Raw genomic sequence first — 16715 nt, forward strand, 5'->3', positions numbered from 1 at the left:
GACTTCAGCTGTTCTTCTGTCTTCCTGGTGGCAGAGCCCAGTTGAGGCAGCAGTCGCTGAAAGAGAAACGGCACCTGCTGAGGTGGCTGCTCCTGGTCGTTTTGTTATGTGGTCTTTGCTGCCTGCTTTCTGCTGGGTGAAGGATTTAGGAGAGCTTTCCAGAACCTGCTTGCTCTTTCCAGAACCTGCTTGCTCTTTCCTAAGAAAAACCTGTGCCTGTTGGTGTGTCTGATGCCGAGGAGGAAATCACTGCGCTCTGCCGAAAAACGCGTTTGGCGGTCAAAAAGGGAAAAATGTGATAATGGTTGAAGGTCTGGCCGTGACTTCTGATACCTTGACATACTTGATATCCTCAGCCCGCGAGTCCAAAGCAGCCGTTTCTGTTCCTGGCTAACCGCTGGGGGCTTTGGGAGCAATCTGATCTGGGGTGCGTGGTGGGAAGGATGCCCTCGTCGCAGCCGGTGGCAGCTTTGCTGATGTCTTCACTACTATGGAGCATGAGGCACAGAAGAATTTGGGCTGAACCTCAGCCAGTCATTGGGGATGATGAATTTTTCTTTGTTATTTTTGAGCGTGGCTACTGCTTTAGCTTGAAATTCAAGAGACAGGCTAGCTTTTTAATCTGGAAAATCAAAATTTATCTGTGAGCCAGGTGCTTTGCTATGGAGGGAGTGTCACAAATGTAGAGTTAAGTAAAAGAAGGCTTAAGCATCTCTTCTGCACCCATTTGAGTGCATCTTCTGGAGTCACTGGGTGAGCCCACAGGCCACTGATGTCGAGACAAGCTGTGAATAACCTAATGAAGGAGGGGATGTGTGTGTCACAGGGCTCTTCTCCCCCTCCCTTCGCAAAACGCAGTCCAAGTCTGGAAATAGGTGTAGTGAAGAATCTTTTATTGCTTTATCTCTCCAGGATTGCTGTTGTATCTGATTAGTCTTCATGGCCTGTTTCTGCTAATGAGCTCAAAAAGAATTTCATTTGAAAATCCGGAGTCCTCTCTTCAAACGTCTGATGCTGTGACCCCTTAGACCTTGAATGATTTGTGACTGTTTCTGCTTTTATAGGAGGTCACTTCTGTGGTTTTGTGGAGATATACAGCCTGCCTATTTCTGTCTTCTGTGAAAGTTAGTGCCTTACTGCGGACTCTTACTGCTTGAGAAAACAAGCCTTTAGCAGTTCTGGAACAGCAGATCCTTATTCTTTAATGGCATCCTGTCTGTCTTCAGAGACGTTAGAGCCTAAAAGGTCCAAAGCTCAAACCCCGAAGCTCACCGGAATGCCCTGCTTTATTTAGAAACCAGTGCCTTGTTAGAAATTCTGTTTTTAATCAGGAGTTGGTGCTCAGCCCAAGGCAGGGGTTACAGCAGCGTTTAGATACGGTGGATATTCCTCCTGGAAGTTGTCTGAAATTGAGTTTCTGCAGTTTGGTTCGGTGAAGTCCTTCCTGGGCATCTACTGTTAATCTTTCACGAGTGTTCCTCCCAGCCCTCCAAGGACAGTAACTTCAGCAGTTCACAGCTGATGGATTGTTCCCGTGTTTTGCTTGGCCTCCTTTTATATAAAAAAAAAAAAATAAAAAGCTGTTATATCTTTGGAAATAAATCTCTGATTTGCGAAATATTTTTCATTAATTCACTTTTCGTAAACAAATCCAAACCTTCGCGATATTGGTATGTTTAAGTCAGTGGAAAAAATGATTTGCAGCCTGGAACAAAAGTTTTGAGCAGGCGGAGATTCGCTTGGTTATAACACCATTCAGCTCGCTAACGAAGGGCTCCATTTGGAACTAATCAGAGCTTTGTGATTGTTCTAGGCCAATTTGAAGCTGCTTTGCTTTGATGTGTGCCTGAATCCGAAAGTATATGAGCTCAGTCAGGACATATGGGCTAAATTAATCTCTACCGAGCACACAAAAATTAAATCTTCATGGAAAGAATGGGAGGTTATTTATAAACAAAATGCGAATTTCCAACTGCACGTGATGCTTATTGTAGGGACAGTGGAGAGAAGGGAACACAAGATATCTACTAATATATTGTGATGAAAACTGCTTGTTTAGAGACTTTTCTGAAACCACATGCCTATGTTCTTATTCGCTTTCAAGTATAATTTTTATTTGCTGATAGTTCTGAATGCTTAGGATCTGGTTATTTAGGATAACATAGTCTTGCCTGAATCTCATTTTTGAGCTTTCTCCGATATTTAGTTGCCCTTCTGAATCCTTCCCTTGCCAGGAGGACGGCGGTGACATTGCTCAGCCCGCTGGAACTTCCCCTCAGCAGCAATCCGCTGGAGTGAGTTTAATGAGCTCCAGGAAAGAAACAGTGTGAGATAAGCTCTTTGGAAAAGGCTGACTTTGGCAAGGAGATTTGAATTATCTCCCCATTCCTTCAAGCTTAACGTTTAATTGGTCGTCTTTTTAATGCGCAAGCTTGATGCTAAGTTTTTCTTATTGGTGAAAAACTGCTAGAGAAGTGTACAAATAAACTTTTTGGATCAAAAAAGCACACTGAAGGTGCTGAAGGGGGTCAGGTGCTTGTAATCCTGCATTCTTCTGATGCTCAGCTGTCTTTCTGGATTGATTTCTTTGGTGCATTTGTAAGTTTTTTTTATGAATGCATGTATACGAAATCTTCCACTCGTGCCCCTGCCTTAAAATGTGCATGCAAGTCTATAAATGTCAGCCTTTAAATGGAGCTTACAATAGCTAATTGTATAAAATCAGGGATGTGCTATTTTTGACTCGCATTGTGTGTTCTGATTGATGTCAATCTGTAAGGCTGATGGCGGGGTGAGCAAAGGATTGTTTTAAGTGTGCATCGTCCCAGTTAACCAGGGTCCGAGTGAGCCGGGTTGGATGCAGGGAACTAGTCTTGGTATTAGTTACCATCAGCAAAGGGTGGCTTGTATCAGGATGCACTCTTTCTCCTGTCATTTGTGAAAGGCTAAAATCCCCGTTCAGTTCTAATCACAGCTCTACGTGCTATAGGATTTCACGTTAATTCGAAATGTGGCAATTGAAACCCAAGCAATGCATTAGTATGAGTGCTTTTGGTAGCCTTAACTACCTCTTTACAGCACATTTCCCTCTTTCAGCTGCTTACACCCTCGTGTTCAGTACTGCTAACGTAACTGTTCATCCACTTCTGCTTTTCATTACCTAGAAAACAAGAGAGTAATTGCCGTGCTTATGAGGCAGGCGTTGAATGTTTTGCCACAAGTAATAGACGTTGTTGTGTTGCTGCATAATTGTGAATGGCCTTGTGGACAGCAGCTAAAGCGGGCAGTGTTCGGTTCTGCTTTTTCTAATGACTTATGTTTCTGCAGTTTTAAGTAATGGTGGAAATAGGTTTCTTATGGTAAATGCAGTTTATAAGGTACATATTAGGCCATGAAGTCTGTTCTGATGATGCAGCCCACTGCTTGGGCATCCTTTGTGCAATTCTTTGTTGAAATATGATCGTGATAGCAGTCTTTCAAATGGCAAAGACAAGAATTAGCTTTTCTCTAAACTGGACTTTGTTCCTCGCAATCCATGTGGAAATACTTTGAAATGCCTTCAGTCTGCATCTGTGCAGTTGGATGACAAAACGTGAAAATGACTGATGCTTTTCAGGAGCCCTTTTTCCCCGGGTTTTCTTGCTGAAGAGTTAAGAACTGCAGCGCAGAGAGGTTAATGGTCCTGCAATATCTCCGCGATTGACTGCCGTGTGACTATTGTTTAACAAAGAATTATACTATAAGTAGCTTTATAGATTATCTTGGCTAATCTAGATTTGTGAATAGCTGCTGACTAAAACAACTTCCCTGAACTGTTACTTGTGGAATATCAATAGTGACGCCGCTTGGTTTTGGAAGCATACATCTCGCTGCCTTCAAAGCAGCCCTGCTCACCCTGGAGGAACGTGCGGTGTTTGAGCACCTCGGTTTATTAAACTGGATTTTTGTTTTTCTTTCCAGGTCACTCCAAGGTCCGAGACCCCCATAAACAGTGTCAGTAACAGTTTGGAAAACGTCCTACATACATCAACACATTCCATTGAGGAGTCATTACCCAAGAGGCCTTCAGGGAAACACTCCAAAGGTTGGTCCTTTTCTGCATGCCTACTTCCCACGGGGGGAAAGAATTTCTATCTCTTTATGGCCACTGGCGTTACTTTAATCGATTGGAGACTGGAGTTTTGCTACTGTAATTCTGGGTTGGGTTGAGCAAAGGAAGTCAGAAGGGCAGTTTTTAGGAAGTGTTGCAGTACCGGTGAAAAATGGTCAGCGAGAGACGAGTATGCTTATTCTGCTGGGAAATAAGCAGGAATGTTGCTTGTGGGTTGAAATACCAGCTGACCTCTCACCAAGTGTTATATTCTCAAAGTGAATCTCTGACGCTCCATCCCTCATCCCCATCTTAGCAGGTTATATCTTGGATGAAGTGTAGGGTGATGCATTGCGTTACTGAAGAGAAGGCGTTTAAAGCAGCAGCTAGGCTGCCACTTGCTGCTTCTTTACTCTTGGTTCCCAAGAATTTTTAAACAAGAAACTGGGGGAAGAAGAGGGGAGTATAGCAGAGCTTGAGCTTTTCTCAGCGCTCTTTTGCCCCCTTACTTCCAACCTCAAAACACTGAATGTTGGTACCCAATAAGTCTTTTATTTTTGACATGTTATATTGCTTACTGACCTGGCTAAAAACGGGGCTTAAATTTGAGCTAATAAGTATGCATTCGGTGTCTACACTCTGAGCTGTGATTATAAATATTAAAACATCTAGGTTAAACAAAAATGCTCTCGGTCACATCTTAATGCATTCAAAAAGCACTGTTAAGCGAGGATGTTCTTGAAACTGCAAGCTGCTGTTTGTGGAGTCGAGCTTCTGTGAACTCTTTGTAGGGTTAATAAAAATAGCTCTACGGTAGAATTAATTAATTAATGCAGGTGAAATCCACCAATCACATCAGCACTAGTACTTTGCCTTCAAATGTCATTATAAATATTGTCACAGACCACATAAATTGTTCCTTGATTTGCAGTTGCTTTTCAGAGTTTTGCTTCCTTGTCTGCCACTGCCTTGCTGCATAACCTTGCAAATAAAAATAGCTTAATACAATATACGCTTTGAAATTCTTGATCGTAATTTGTCTTCCACTTTGTGTGGAAGCAGAGAATCTGATACGGTTTGGAAACAGTTAAACATCCCAAGGAAATGTCGTTAACTTGCCTCCGCTGGACCTCCTTTTGTGACATACTCAACTATAATCCCAATAGCTGTAAGTAGCAATCATTTTTTTTACAGCAGAATAATGCTGTAAGTAGCTATTTCTCCAGCTGTAAAAGCTATCAGGATAGAAAAAAAATGCAACACTAAGCAGAAGCATGGCTAGGATGGTGGCTTTCATCTGATAAAAATAGGACAAGGTTCAACACTGTTTTCAGTTGTACTCAGTGATTGCTGTTCCAGTACTATATATGCCAAGATTAGTCATAGTACGCTGTGAAAATTAATTATGTTTTCCTCTGATCTGTTTTTCCCTTATAGGATACCTGCTTAGTTTTCAGGGACCGTAGTTTTTTTTAATTTAGAGATTGCCTTAGTGGTAGCTGGTAAAAGGAGCCGTGGAACAAATACAGTTGTTTTTAGTACCTGATACTCTGCTTTCTGGTTCACCGGCAGCAAAAATTACCTTTTTTTTGCTCCTGGATCTATGATAGTCTGTATGGTGGTTCTTCTTAAGGCTGGAGTAAAACTGAAGATTACTTGTCAGCCTGGAGCCACCACGGAGCTTCTACATGTTTCTAATTCTCTTAGCAAATAGCAATCTCTTAATTTAGTAGGATCTGCTAACTTTTTAACCTGGAGCGCATGAAATTCAGTTACAAGAATAGGGGTTGGACGGGTTGCTTGACCAGTTGCATAATTCCAAAACAAGACTCACTGGCAAATATCAACACATTTTGAGAGGACATTTTCTTGTTTGTGGCCAGAAATAGCGAGCTGCTTGAGTTTGTCGTTCTTGGCCAAGTACTGGAGCTGGAGGTGTCTCGGTTAAAAAGGCTGTGGCTGAGGCAGAAGAAAAATGAGAGGTCTCACTGAAGATGCACTTTCCGTTGTGTTGGATTAGAGACAGAGGTTGCATTAATCCGATGAATGGTTTTAATCCTGACGTGTGGAAATTCAGTGCTGTCACTTACTGTGGCTGTAGCAGAGCAGTGAGTAGCCTTGTAGTAGGCAAGGCATGAAAGCCATCAGGCACTGTGTTTTCCTTAATCCACACCTTGAAACTACCTTTTAGGTTCAAATATTTCATCTTTTGCCATGGGAAAGAGCTGAAGAACAGAGTATATGAGAGCTGAGTACCCTAACAAACTGGTGTAGGTCTGCATGCACATGTGTTTGCATTAAGTGGCTGGCTGGAAGCATTCACGCGTGCTTCGCCTCGAAACTTGTCAAATACTCAACTTCTGAATAATCGCACCATCCTAGCTGCACTGGATATTGCTGTCTGGGGAACCAAATATTTAAAATGAGCAGCAGGCTGGGAGCCCATACACTGCACCTTTCATTTCGGGGCCCCTCTTTGGGATCACTCTCAGGCATTGGGGTGCTGGTGGGTTGTTGGGACTGGTGGCCCCTATATAGCAAAAGTCACCGATTTCTCTCTGCTGGTCATTCGGTCTCAGCTAAAGCCGTTTACTCTTCTGTACCTGTTGACATAAGCATGTCAGCAATCTGCTTTATCTGGGCTTGCTTTCATAAAATAAAGTTGAAAGATTGAGCCTGTGTAAGTTCTGTATCTGTCGGTACAGATGGGCATTGGCGTACAGTGGCGTAGGTCTTAGGAAGTCAAATAGCTGAACTTTGCAGTAGTAATGTGCTTTTTTCTTATTTATGGTCAGTGACTTTGGATCATTCGGATTTGTTTTCACAGATGTGGAAGTAATCTTAACTGGAGGTAGCTTTGGGAAGCGGAGCCCCTCAGTCCTCTCAGGGACTAGCTATCGTTTTTGTGCTTGTAAGCTGCGGGCAGGTTTATTTACAGGCTTGAAGGTATTGACAGATCTCGCTGGGCAAGGAGAAGTGAGGCAAATATGGGTACACTCCTGTGTTACATGTTATTGAGATTTCAGCAGGGATGTGTTGCTAGCTCTTTCTCTTTTCCCCCGTTTCCAAATTGCAGCGAGGTTTTAAATGCGCCCTTAACGCTGATCCAAACAAAGCCATGGGATCCAAATGCAAGTTGGGCATTTTTTGCATACTGGGCGAGCAGTGCCACGCCGTCCTCCTTGTGTTGCCTGAGGCTTTTTTCTCCGAGACTACAAGAACTGAAGTGGTGCAAACGTAGCTGCAGAAGGTGTCGATGTCTGCTTGATTCCAGTTTCAAAGATGAGATTTCATGCTCGAAATTGCTTGCCTGGCGGGCATGTACTTCCAGCAGCAGTGCAGCTGTGCAGGGGTGGTCCTTTCTGTAGGCAGCCTTGTGTTGCTGAGCACGGTGCAATGAAGTAAGCGGTCGTGGAGGGATTCTGACAAAGGCACTAAAGCTTGTCTTAAATTTAGGATTTTATTTCACTTTTTATAGGGAGCTACCTTAAAGCTTCTCTCCCAGTAGCAAGCGACCCAGGTGACTGAAGGAGGTCACTGGTTGAAAATAGGATATTAACGAGCAACTTTTGTTTTGCAGGCAATCCTGCTACGGTAGGGAATTTCAGTCCCTAAGCCAAAGTCCAGAAAGAGCTCGTTTGACCTATGGGAAGCCCCATTCACAGAGCTAATTTGTAACAAGCCTATGGATCTAAAGTTCTGACCTCCCACGGCCATTCCCAAAGGAGAATAGCTATGGTAATCAAATCTGAATGGAAAATTCAGCTTCAAAAAAAAAATAAGGCAATAGTAATTTCCTGTACACCAGAGATGTTATTAATTACTTACTGTAATGTTCCGAGCAGAGCGATTTGGCCATTACATGGATAGCACTGTAGGCAAGTAATACTTGGTGCATGTGACATTTCAGCAATGTATTATACGTGGTCAGTGACCACAGCATATTTTCCAAAAGCACAGTGGAATAAAGTACATTACACCAGATGTTGAAGTGCAGAACAAAAGAATCTTTCTTATAAAGGCGACGTAAGCTGTGCAGTGTTACAGTACGGAGACTGCAATCTAGGGAGGCAATTTCTCCTAACGCTGGGTGAAATTTTGATTTGTCACAGCCCCTGTTCTGAATTTTCTGCAGTGAAAGTTCTCTGTTGGTATTTTTAAGATGCTCATTACTGTTACGAGGCTTTGCAGGTGGCAATTACCACTGTTTTCTTCCACAAAACAGTCTGGGAGACGGTTTCCTTGACTGAACCAGCCTAACTTTGTGCGAAGTGACAAAAATTCCCCTATCCTTGCTTCCTGTCTATTTAAATTATCTTTCCTTTCTGCCGTTGCCGCACAAAACCTCAGAATTGTCTCCGAGCCAGTCTGCTTTCAAATGAAGCAACTGTTGAAACACGATCCTTGTACAGTGAAGCTGAATCAAAATTCTTGCGCCACATGCATCTAATGATAGGCACAAACTGCTTTCTGTGGATGGGGAGGAGTCGAGCTTTTAGATGTGAAGCGGGTACAGTGGGCTTTATGCTACAATCTGTACTCCATTTAGGAGTTCTGCTGAGCACAGGAAAACTTCTCGCTTAATTGGAGTTGTGCTCTCCGTCCACGTCAGGGATCCTGCAGAGCCTTAGCAGTGACCCGGGCTAGAATAAATGCGCATGGCTAAAAGGAGGGAAAAAACAAACTTTAGGGAAAGCGCATCTCACTAATGTATCGATCTAATTTTGGATTGATACTGTGACGTACAGTGTGTGCTTGCTTGCACTAATCCTGTTGACCTCAGGTGGTATGAGTTGCAGGTAGGTTAAGCTGAGTGTTAGGCACAACAAGCTGTGTTACCTAAACTGTTTAATTAAAATAGTTGGCAGAAATGTGTGGTGTAAGCAGTCCAGAACCTCTAACAACTCTTCTACTACCCAATTTATTTCCCTCAGCCAAATGCATGTGATCCTGCACCTCTTTGTCTCCCACTTCCTTGACTCATCCAAAAGAAACTCAACTGCGGGAGCACTTAGTAAATGACAATCAACAGTCTTTTCCTCCAGAAATGTTTGATGCCAGTTGTTCAGCCTACTGGGGTCAGGATGAAGATATTTGGGGTAGGGGAAGCCCTGAGATCCTTTTGGTCCAGGGTCCAGACTTTGTAGTGCGTTGTTCAGTGTCTGCTGTGTAGCTTGGGCAGTTCTATTTTTAAGGGAATACATCATCTCCAACAGTACTGGGTCAACCACTGTTAGGGTAGGGCTTATAGAAATATTTAGGCTATGGTAATCCTTCAGGAAAAATCTCCCTGGACCAACTGTATATAATTTTTCACCTGTTTGTGTATGTCCTTGTTCGTTTTATCCTTGAGGTAGAGCAAGCTCCATTTCTAAACCACAGCAACGTGGCTGGTGTTAGAGCACACGCAAGGCATCCCATACCCGACTTCTGTCTCTGATACACTGGTTTGGAGGATCAAGAATTTGGAGTTAATTCTAGCAATCAAGGATTAGTGTATTTGGGGAAAAAAACAAGTTTTGATGTTGCATATTTTCCCCACTGCCTGAAGATGGCTGCGTAAATCATTCATTGCTGTGGGCATTGCTGTGCCAAGGCACAAGGGCAGAGGGCAGAGCAGCAGCGAGGGTTTGGGGTGAAAAGCAGGGTTTGGAGTGAAAAGCAAGGTTTGGGGTGCAAAGCAGGGTTCTGATGAGCCCACTGCGTGCGGTGGTTGTCAGTGTAACTCCTTGCGCTGGGAGGGGATTGAAATTTCAGAACTTACTGTAAGGTGGAGAATGAGTTGTGTAGGACTTAAAGAAGACAAAAGCGAGCACAACTGCTGGTTCTTGTTTCCTGGCAATTCCTGCTGCCGTCTCATGGCAAGGAGCTCTCGGGGAGTAGACATTTGGCTGTGCCACTTGAAGACTGAGCAAGGGCTGTGTGAGATGTTCAGAAATGCTCAGCTGTTCGTCGCATCTCTTTAGAAGTTAAGACCCTTTAACATCTGGAAACGTCTGATTGAATTCACTTATTCCACCGCCATGGTAAACAGCGATACAAGGATTAAAAATAATTGGCTTGCTTATTCTAGGTTTACATTTTCCCTAAACTAAATTGGGCAAAACAAATCGCTTCAGAGGAGAAAATAGTAGTGATTCACCTGCATTCTTGGAAAGCAGTCTTCTTGCCTATTTTTTTCTCTCACCGGTGTACTAATATCTGAATAACAATGTTCTATCAACAGGTAGCTGGAGTTTTTAGAGGTACGTGCATACGCAAGTTAGAAATGTTAACTCACAGATTTTTGAGTCCAGAACTGAAAATGTATAAGAACGTAAATTTTAAGAGGTTTCTTGTCTTTTGCTATCAGCATTAGAGCTCTCATGTTGGAGCATTCTTCTGCGGATGTGGGAGGCTGGCAATTTTCGGAGGAATCTGCCACCACTGCAAGGAAAAGATAGCAGATATTGCGGGACTTGAGATAACGTTCCAGAAGTCGGTGGTATGGGGAACTGGAAACAATAAATTCTGGCTTCAGGCAGGGCAGCAAGTCACAGGAGGAGATGCATTCGTTCTCCTTAGTACGGAGCAGTGACGTGACATACTGGTCTGGTTTGAAAGCAAGAAGGTGGGTGGAAAGGAAGGATGAGAACATTTCACTAAGTTGTTTACTTTGCCAGCAATTTTCTTTGCTTCCTCTGCTATTACTGCAAATATTTCTCTGCTCTGCTTCCGTTCCCTTTAATATGAAAGTGACCTTATTTTGTACATGACAACACTTTATTTTCATAGAAGTGATCATGATTTCTCACATTTAGTACTTGGCGTGAGGGAACAGATGGACTGCAAGTAAGAAACAACTAATGTAATACTCAAGCTAGGGAGAGACCTTTTGCAAATGGTAACTGAAGGACACGGGCAGCGAGGGGAAGAAACTGGCTGAGTGTTGTTTTTTTTAAAAAACAGAATTCTTCTGCACTTTGACTGCCAGCTTCATAGGTCAGAAGACAGTAGGTGATTTTTTTTCTTTTGACTGCAGCTTCAAACTCAAGAGTTGATGCCCCGGGGCATTTGGGGATTCCTGTGCAAGAGGAATTTTTGTGGTAGAAAACACTTGGCTTTGTTTTTTGTTTGGTCAGACAGGTTCTCTGGCCATGCTTTGTAGATCCAAACAAGTTCCTCCCTGTTGTTTTGCCTGAGTCCTTAAATATTTCTTTCTTAAATATGCCTTCAACTCAAGTCTCCATTGGCTGGTAAACAAATGACAAAATAGTGATACTAACATTTGGTTTGTTTTCGAGAGAAACAAGAAAGAATAAAGCTGAGAACAATCAAAACAGTGCAGTTCTGGGTATTGGGGTTGCCTAAAGTTGGGTTCTTCAGTTCAATGCAGGCTTTTCACAAAGTGCATCTGTTGAAAAATGCCAGAGCAGAGCCAGATATTGAGACCTGGCTTAAAAGATTTGACAGCTGTATGGGTAGCGAAGGCATCTAGAGTCGTTTGTGGGTTGATGCGAAGAAGCAATTTGAGAATAAGATCTCATGTAGGGATTGCAGATAGTGGAAATGAGGGGAACTGTCGGGGTCACTCCGTCCCGAAGCTGTGTGCAGCAGGGCATCTTGTGCTTTCCTTGAGCATTTGGTGCTAGTGCTGCAGGATGCATTCCTGGGATTAGGGGAGCCGTGGCTCCGATCCATATGGTGTATCTGTTACTGTGTCACACAAGGAACAGAGGAGACAAATGGTCAACTTCGGCATTGTTGAGATGCTTTGTCAGATTTCGCTTCTGATTTCATTTTCTCTTGTTCTTTTATGCTGGCTGATCACAGGTTGTAACTATGCAAAACAATGGCTTTAATTAAAGTAAATTGCATTTCTTTGGTGCGAGGAAACGCGAAGCCAAAAGGTTAATGCTTCATTTTTTTTCCCCGACTTGTTCTTTTATCTCTGGAAAGAAGCGGCGGACTCGCTGCGTTACTTCGCCGCCGAGAGTGGATGCATTTCATCAGCGTATGGTGCAACTGCTATTTTTATCAGTAACTCAAAGGGGTAGCCCTGCTAAAATTACATCATTAATATACACAGCTGAAGGGAAATGGCATGAAGCACGACAGTGCCTTAGCAGACTCTCCATTGTGTTTTCTGCTTCTGTGGATGAATTATTCAATGGGCATCATTCGAGCAGAGGTACGGTTTGGCTATCGTACTCGCAAAGTAAACACTCCTGTGTCATAGGTGAACTTGGTCTGCGAAAACATAGGTATAAAGTAAGTATTAGTGGCTTGGAGAGGTCAGAGTCTGTGTTCCTTCCTTCCTTTCCCTGCTATTAAACAGTTCCAGGATTTGCTAGATACCCCGTGATTGCGAAAGATGGCGGGCAGCTGAAACACGAACTGTGTTCTGTTTCGTTCTGTACTTCAAATTGAAAAATCTCATGGCAATTGTTGGAGAGTCAAAGCTTCAAGATGTTGAGGATTTTAGTGGTTGGGGGTTTTGTTTCTGTTCTTTCTACTTCAGTTCCTGTGCATTCTCACTGGCTTGGCAAATACTAATAAAATCTTCTTTGGTCTTCTCTTCCCTTTTGTATTTGCTTCATAGATGTGTTACTGTACAAGTATTACACAATTGTTTTTGTATCTCAAAATAAGCCTAAATGCTGAATTAGAACTTTATTCTGTCTTTGAATCACTGGTCAAACCCTGTCTGGGATCCAAAACGAAGGAACAATGTTTTGTACAAGAGTGAAAGGAAAGCAGAATATTAAAGCCTAAGACCAGAGACCTGAAAATGTACAAGGACGTAATTGCCAACAAAAGGAGAACCTCTCAAAAGTGGTTGTGCAGGGGGATATTTTTCTCACCGAACTTAGCACTTGAATGCATTTGTGGCTCTTGGCAAGACTGCGTGTACTCTGGGCTCTGCCTATTCCAGATCAGTCCCTTGCTCTGGTGTTTTTACATAGTACGCTAACAGGGTTTTTAGCGTTGTTAACATGGTTTTCGTGCTGTAATTCCTCGGGGGGAAAAAAAAAACGAAGCCGATATCAAATTACTTTGTCCTTGCTGCTCATGCTTGTTATTGCAGCCTTAGTCATGAGTTTTGAGATGCAGATGCTGTCTTCAAAAATGCAGAAGGGAGCACGTGCTTATTTACGCGAGCGTTGAGCCGTGCCGGGCTGGAGCAGCTGTTTTTCCCCCATAAAACTACCCGCGTGTATTTGCGTCCCAGTTTGAAATGCACCCTTCTGCAGCGTGTACGTAGCCGAAATCATTCGGCAAAGGTTCGAGCAGCCGGCCATCTGATCCTGGCGTCCTGGTGCTTTATCACCAGATTGCCCTTCAAGCCAGGGCATGCTGGCTGAGCAGCTGCTCTGCTGGAATCCCACTGACGGGGGCCGGCCCTGCTGGATATATGGTTACACGCTGCAGCCCACGAACCTGGGCTGTAGGAAAAAAATGTATAGAATATATCATGAAAAAAATATAATAATAATAATTAGACACACACAATGTTCAGGTCCCGACTTGCTGACTTTTAAGCTCGAAACCTTGCTGGGGAAATCCTCATTGGATACAGTTGTGCTTGATTACAACTGGTATGCAGTAGGGAGTGGGTCTCTAATAAAGACCAATAATAGATTGTAATTAAAATAGGACACATTTAAATAAATAAAATCGTGTGAGATGAAAAAAATAATGTTTAGTAGGGATCTTAATGCCTCCTCACGGCTCCCCTTTTCGCTCCCATTCTCTGCGTCCCCCCGATGGTTTGTGATCGGTTCAGGTTGCTCCGAGATGGCATCTTCTTGTTTTATTAGATGGCATCTTCTTGTTTTATTAGATGGCATCTTCTTGTTTTATTCGCTGGTGGGTTTGGTGCGTTGGTGTGAGGCTCAATTTGTCCATCTGTATTTAGGACACGGCTCAAAACTTCAAAGCAAATGCCAGCTCAGAAAGATTCCCAGCCGTGCTGACTACCTGAATGTGTCATGGGTTTTCCCCATCTGGTTTCCTTTCTCTTTCTAAGCTCAGCATGCATCTGGTCTGTGTAGACATACGAACTTCAAAGGCTTCAGCTGTGTTAGTTTTGTTTCCTCTGGTGGTGTTTGGGATTTGGTGAAGCCTGGGTTTTGGTACTTCAGCACAAAAACTGAGTAGGGAAAGGGTCTTCTGCAACACCGAAAATGTTTTCCATGGAAAACCAACTTTGCGTCTTGAGCTTCGTGGACAAATACAACATTCAGCTTAGAAATATCTGGCTTGTCTGGAGCCTGGGGGGCTTCAGTGAACCAGATGCCAGAGAAAATCCTTTCCAGGGAAGAATAAACCAGCATGACGCTTCTCTGGGGTGAATTAAACTCCTTTTAAAAAATTAGAAACAAAGCCAAGATTTTGTTTAAAAGCAATCTATTAAGAACAGTATATAAAATAATCAGTTGGTCAGATAAAACTAGACTAAATATACAACTGCATATTATTTATCCAGTAAGTAAAAATATTTATATGCAAGGTTGAACATCTCTCTTGATTGCGGAGATATTTTTACTAGCGTGGACTACATAATTAGATATAGACGGCCTGTTTATTTTAATTGCCTATAGAAGAATATATGCTGGTGGTTACTGAAGCTGCCGTCAAACCGAGCGTTTGTGCTCATGGTCACTTTTGCAGATGTACTCCTCCAAATGAGCCGCGCATTCCTCTGCGAATTTACTCCGGGTAAATTGGAGAAGATGAGTCACTGGGCCAGATTTTGGAGTAAACGGAGTACATAGCTGCGTCCGTAACCTGCACGTGCTTTTCTCGGTTGTATGAAAATAGTTAATTAGATGCAGTTACATGTAGAATTAACCAGCTCGGGGAATTAGGCAGTAAATAGATTTTACACGTTAAAATCTGAAGTCCTCCGAAAATAAGCAGTCCCCCATCCGTCAAGCAACAAAATCTGAGCGCATGCTTCGTCTCAGGCATGGTGACGGGTGTCCCCAGATTTGCTGCAGGATACCTCCAAGCCTTCGGTGTTGCAAGTGCTTACCTAAAATTGTATCTGGAAATGCCAAAGTGTTTCCATGGCATTAAAAAACGTAGTTAAGAATTCCTTTTGGATATGCTCTGCCTGTCGTAAGGAGATGCACCTTCACTTTTAGAGCTCCTTCTTCAAAACCGAATTATGGAATACATTTTACCTATTGCTAACCTGTCCTTAATGTCACTCCTGCAGCCTTTTTTGTCTCTGCATCATAGCTCTCCTCCTGTCCAGAGCACTATTATATATATTTCAACAGCGTATCCCTGGGAAGTGTGTGTTTCAAGGAACAGCACCTGCCTAGTGCCATGTGTTGCCGTTCAGATTTAGTAAGGCAGCAGAGCTGTTACACAAATATGGCCAATACAGCAGCCCTTCCTGCATAATTTATTCTGTAAAAGCCCTTTCTGGCGTTAGAAAAGAAGAAAGGCAACGTGTAAGGCGGTCGTCTATTCGGTGGCCGTGGCAGACAGTTCAGCAGCAGCAATACAGAAGTTAGCACCCTTGGCCTAAAGGACTTGGTGAGAAAAACCTTCAAATTAGTGTCTGAAGCTGCGTCTCGATTCCGAAAGCAGCTGGCTGATTCTTCTGGGCTTTGCATTTTCCTGTCCAGATGGGAGTCTTCTCCAGCCTGCAGTGCAGACAGCTTTTTGTTTTATTTAAGCTTTTCAATCCAGTGAAGTTGCGAAACCATTCTTTAGGTTGATTGGCTTTTGTGGCCGGCTGAAGTGCTGACAGTTATCATTCAGCATTACCCAAAATGATGCATGAAGTCAATTAAAAATTTAAAAGCGAAGATATACAGATATTTTTTTAGTCTGTCCTTTTTTTGGAGAAACATAAGGTTCCTTAGCTGGCAAGTCAAAGAAGCCAAATTGAGGAAATAGCAGTAACATGAAAACTGCTAGTTTGGGGGTGAGCTGTACAGTCCCAGTGTATTATGCTTCCTCAGTGCTGCCAAATGTAAGCTAATGTTCTTGATTTTCTTTAAAAAAAAAAAAAAAAAAGCTGTGTAATTATTTCCTGTGGAATATTACAGTTCATAGTCACCAGTCTTTATATTAAAGTGACTTATCGCTTAAACTCGTGTTTTAAGTGTGTTGGTTTTGATATTTAATACTCTTTGTGTTGGAAGAAGCCTCCTTTCTTATGAATAAATGCCTGTTCAAAGAGCCATTCTTCCACTAATGTTCCCTGTGTGACACAGTTGCTGTTACAAACCTTTTGTTCTGTCCATGGAGGTTTAATTTCCAACGCCGTCCTGTCCACGTTTGTATGGGCAGCAGCCGCTGAGACTTGCCTTGGAGCTAGCAAAACTTCTGGTTTGACTTCTGCTGCGACTCTTTTTAAGCAGACATCACGGAAAAGCTGCTGGCTGTTCTTTTACCCCTAGTTTGGGGGAATACCAGCAGAAAAACAGACGGTGGACCCCGTTACCAGGCTGAATTGAGTCCTAGGAAGTCCGCTGGTCCTTAAATTTCAGTGTTCCTTTTCCTCCTTGACACAAACCACCCATCTTAGATGAAAAGCTCATCCTGGCACTGACTGTTAAGGAATCACAAAATGCTGATTTTTAAAAGTGAGGATCAGCAGGTGGAAGTGCGAGGAGCAGTGAGG

General features: G+C 43.0%; 1 protein-coding gene across 1 annotated transcript in view; it reads left to right on the top strand.

Annotated features, from left to right (window-relative positions):
* ZCCHC14 (zinc finger CCHC-type containing 14) overlaps positions 1-16715 on the top strand; it is a 54059-nt gene that overhangs the window by 9618 nt on the left and 27726 nt on the right. The window contains exon 2 of the mRNA XM_080552193.1: positions 3961-4084. Coding sequence (XP_080408319.1) covers positions 3961-4084 — 124 coding nt within the window. The remainder of the gene's footprint in view (positions 1-3960; positions 4085-16715) is intronic.

The sequence above is a fragment of the Anser brachyrhynchus genome (genome assembly GCF_964034855.1).
Source record: "Anser brachyrhynchus genome assembly, chromosome: 12".
Classification (NCBI taxonomy): domain Eukaryota; kingdom Metazoa; phylum Chordata; class Aves; order Anseriformes; family Anatidae; genus Anser; species Anser brachyrhynchus.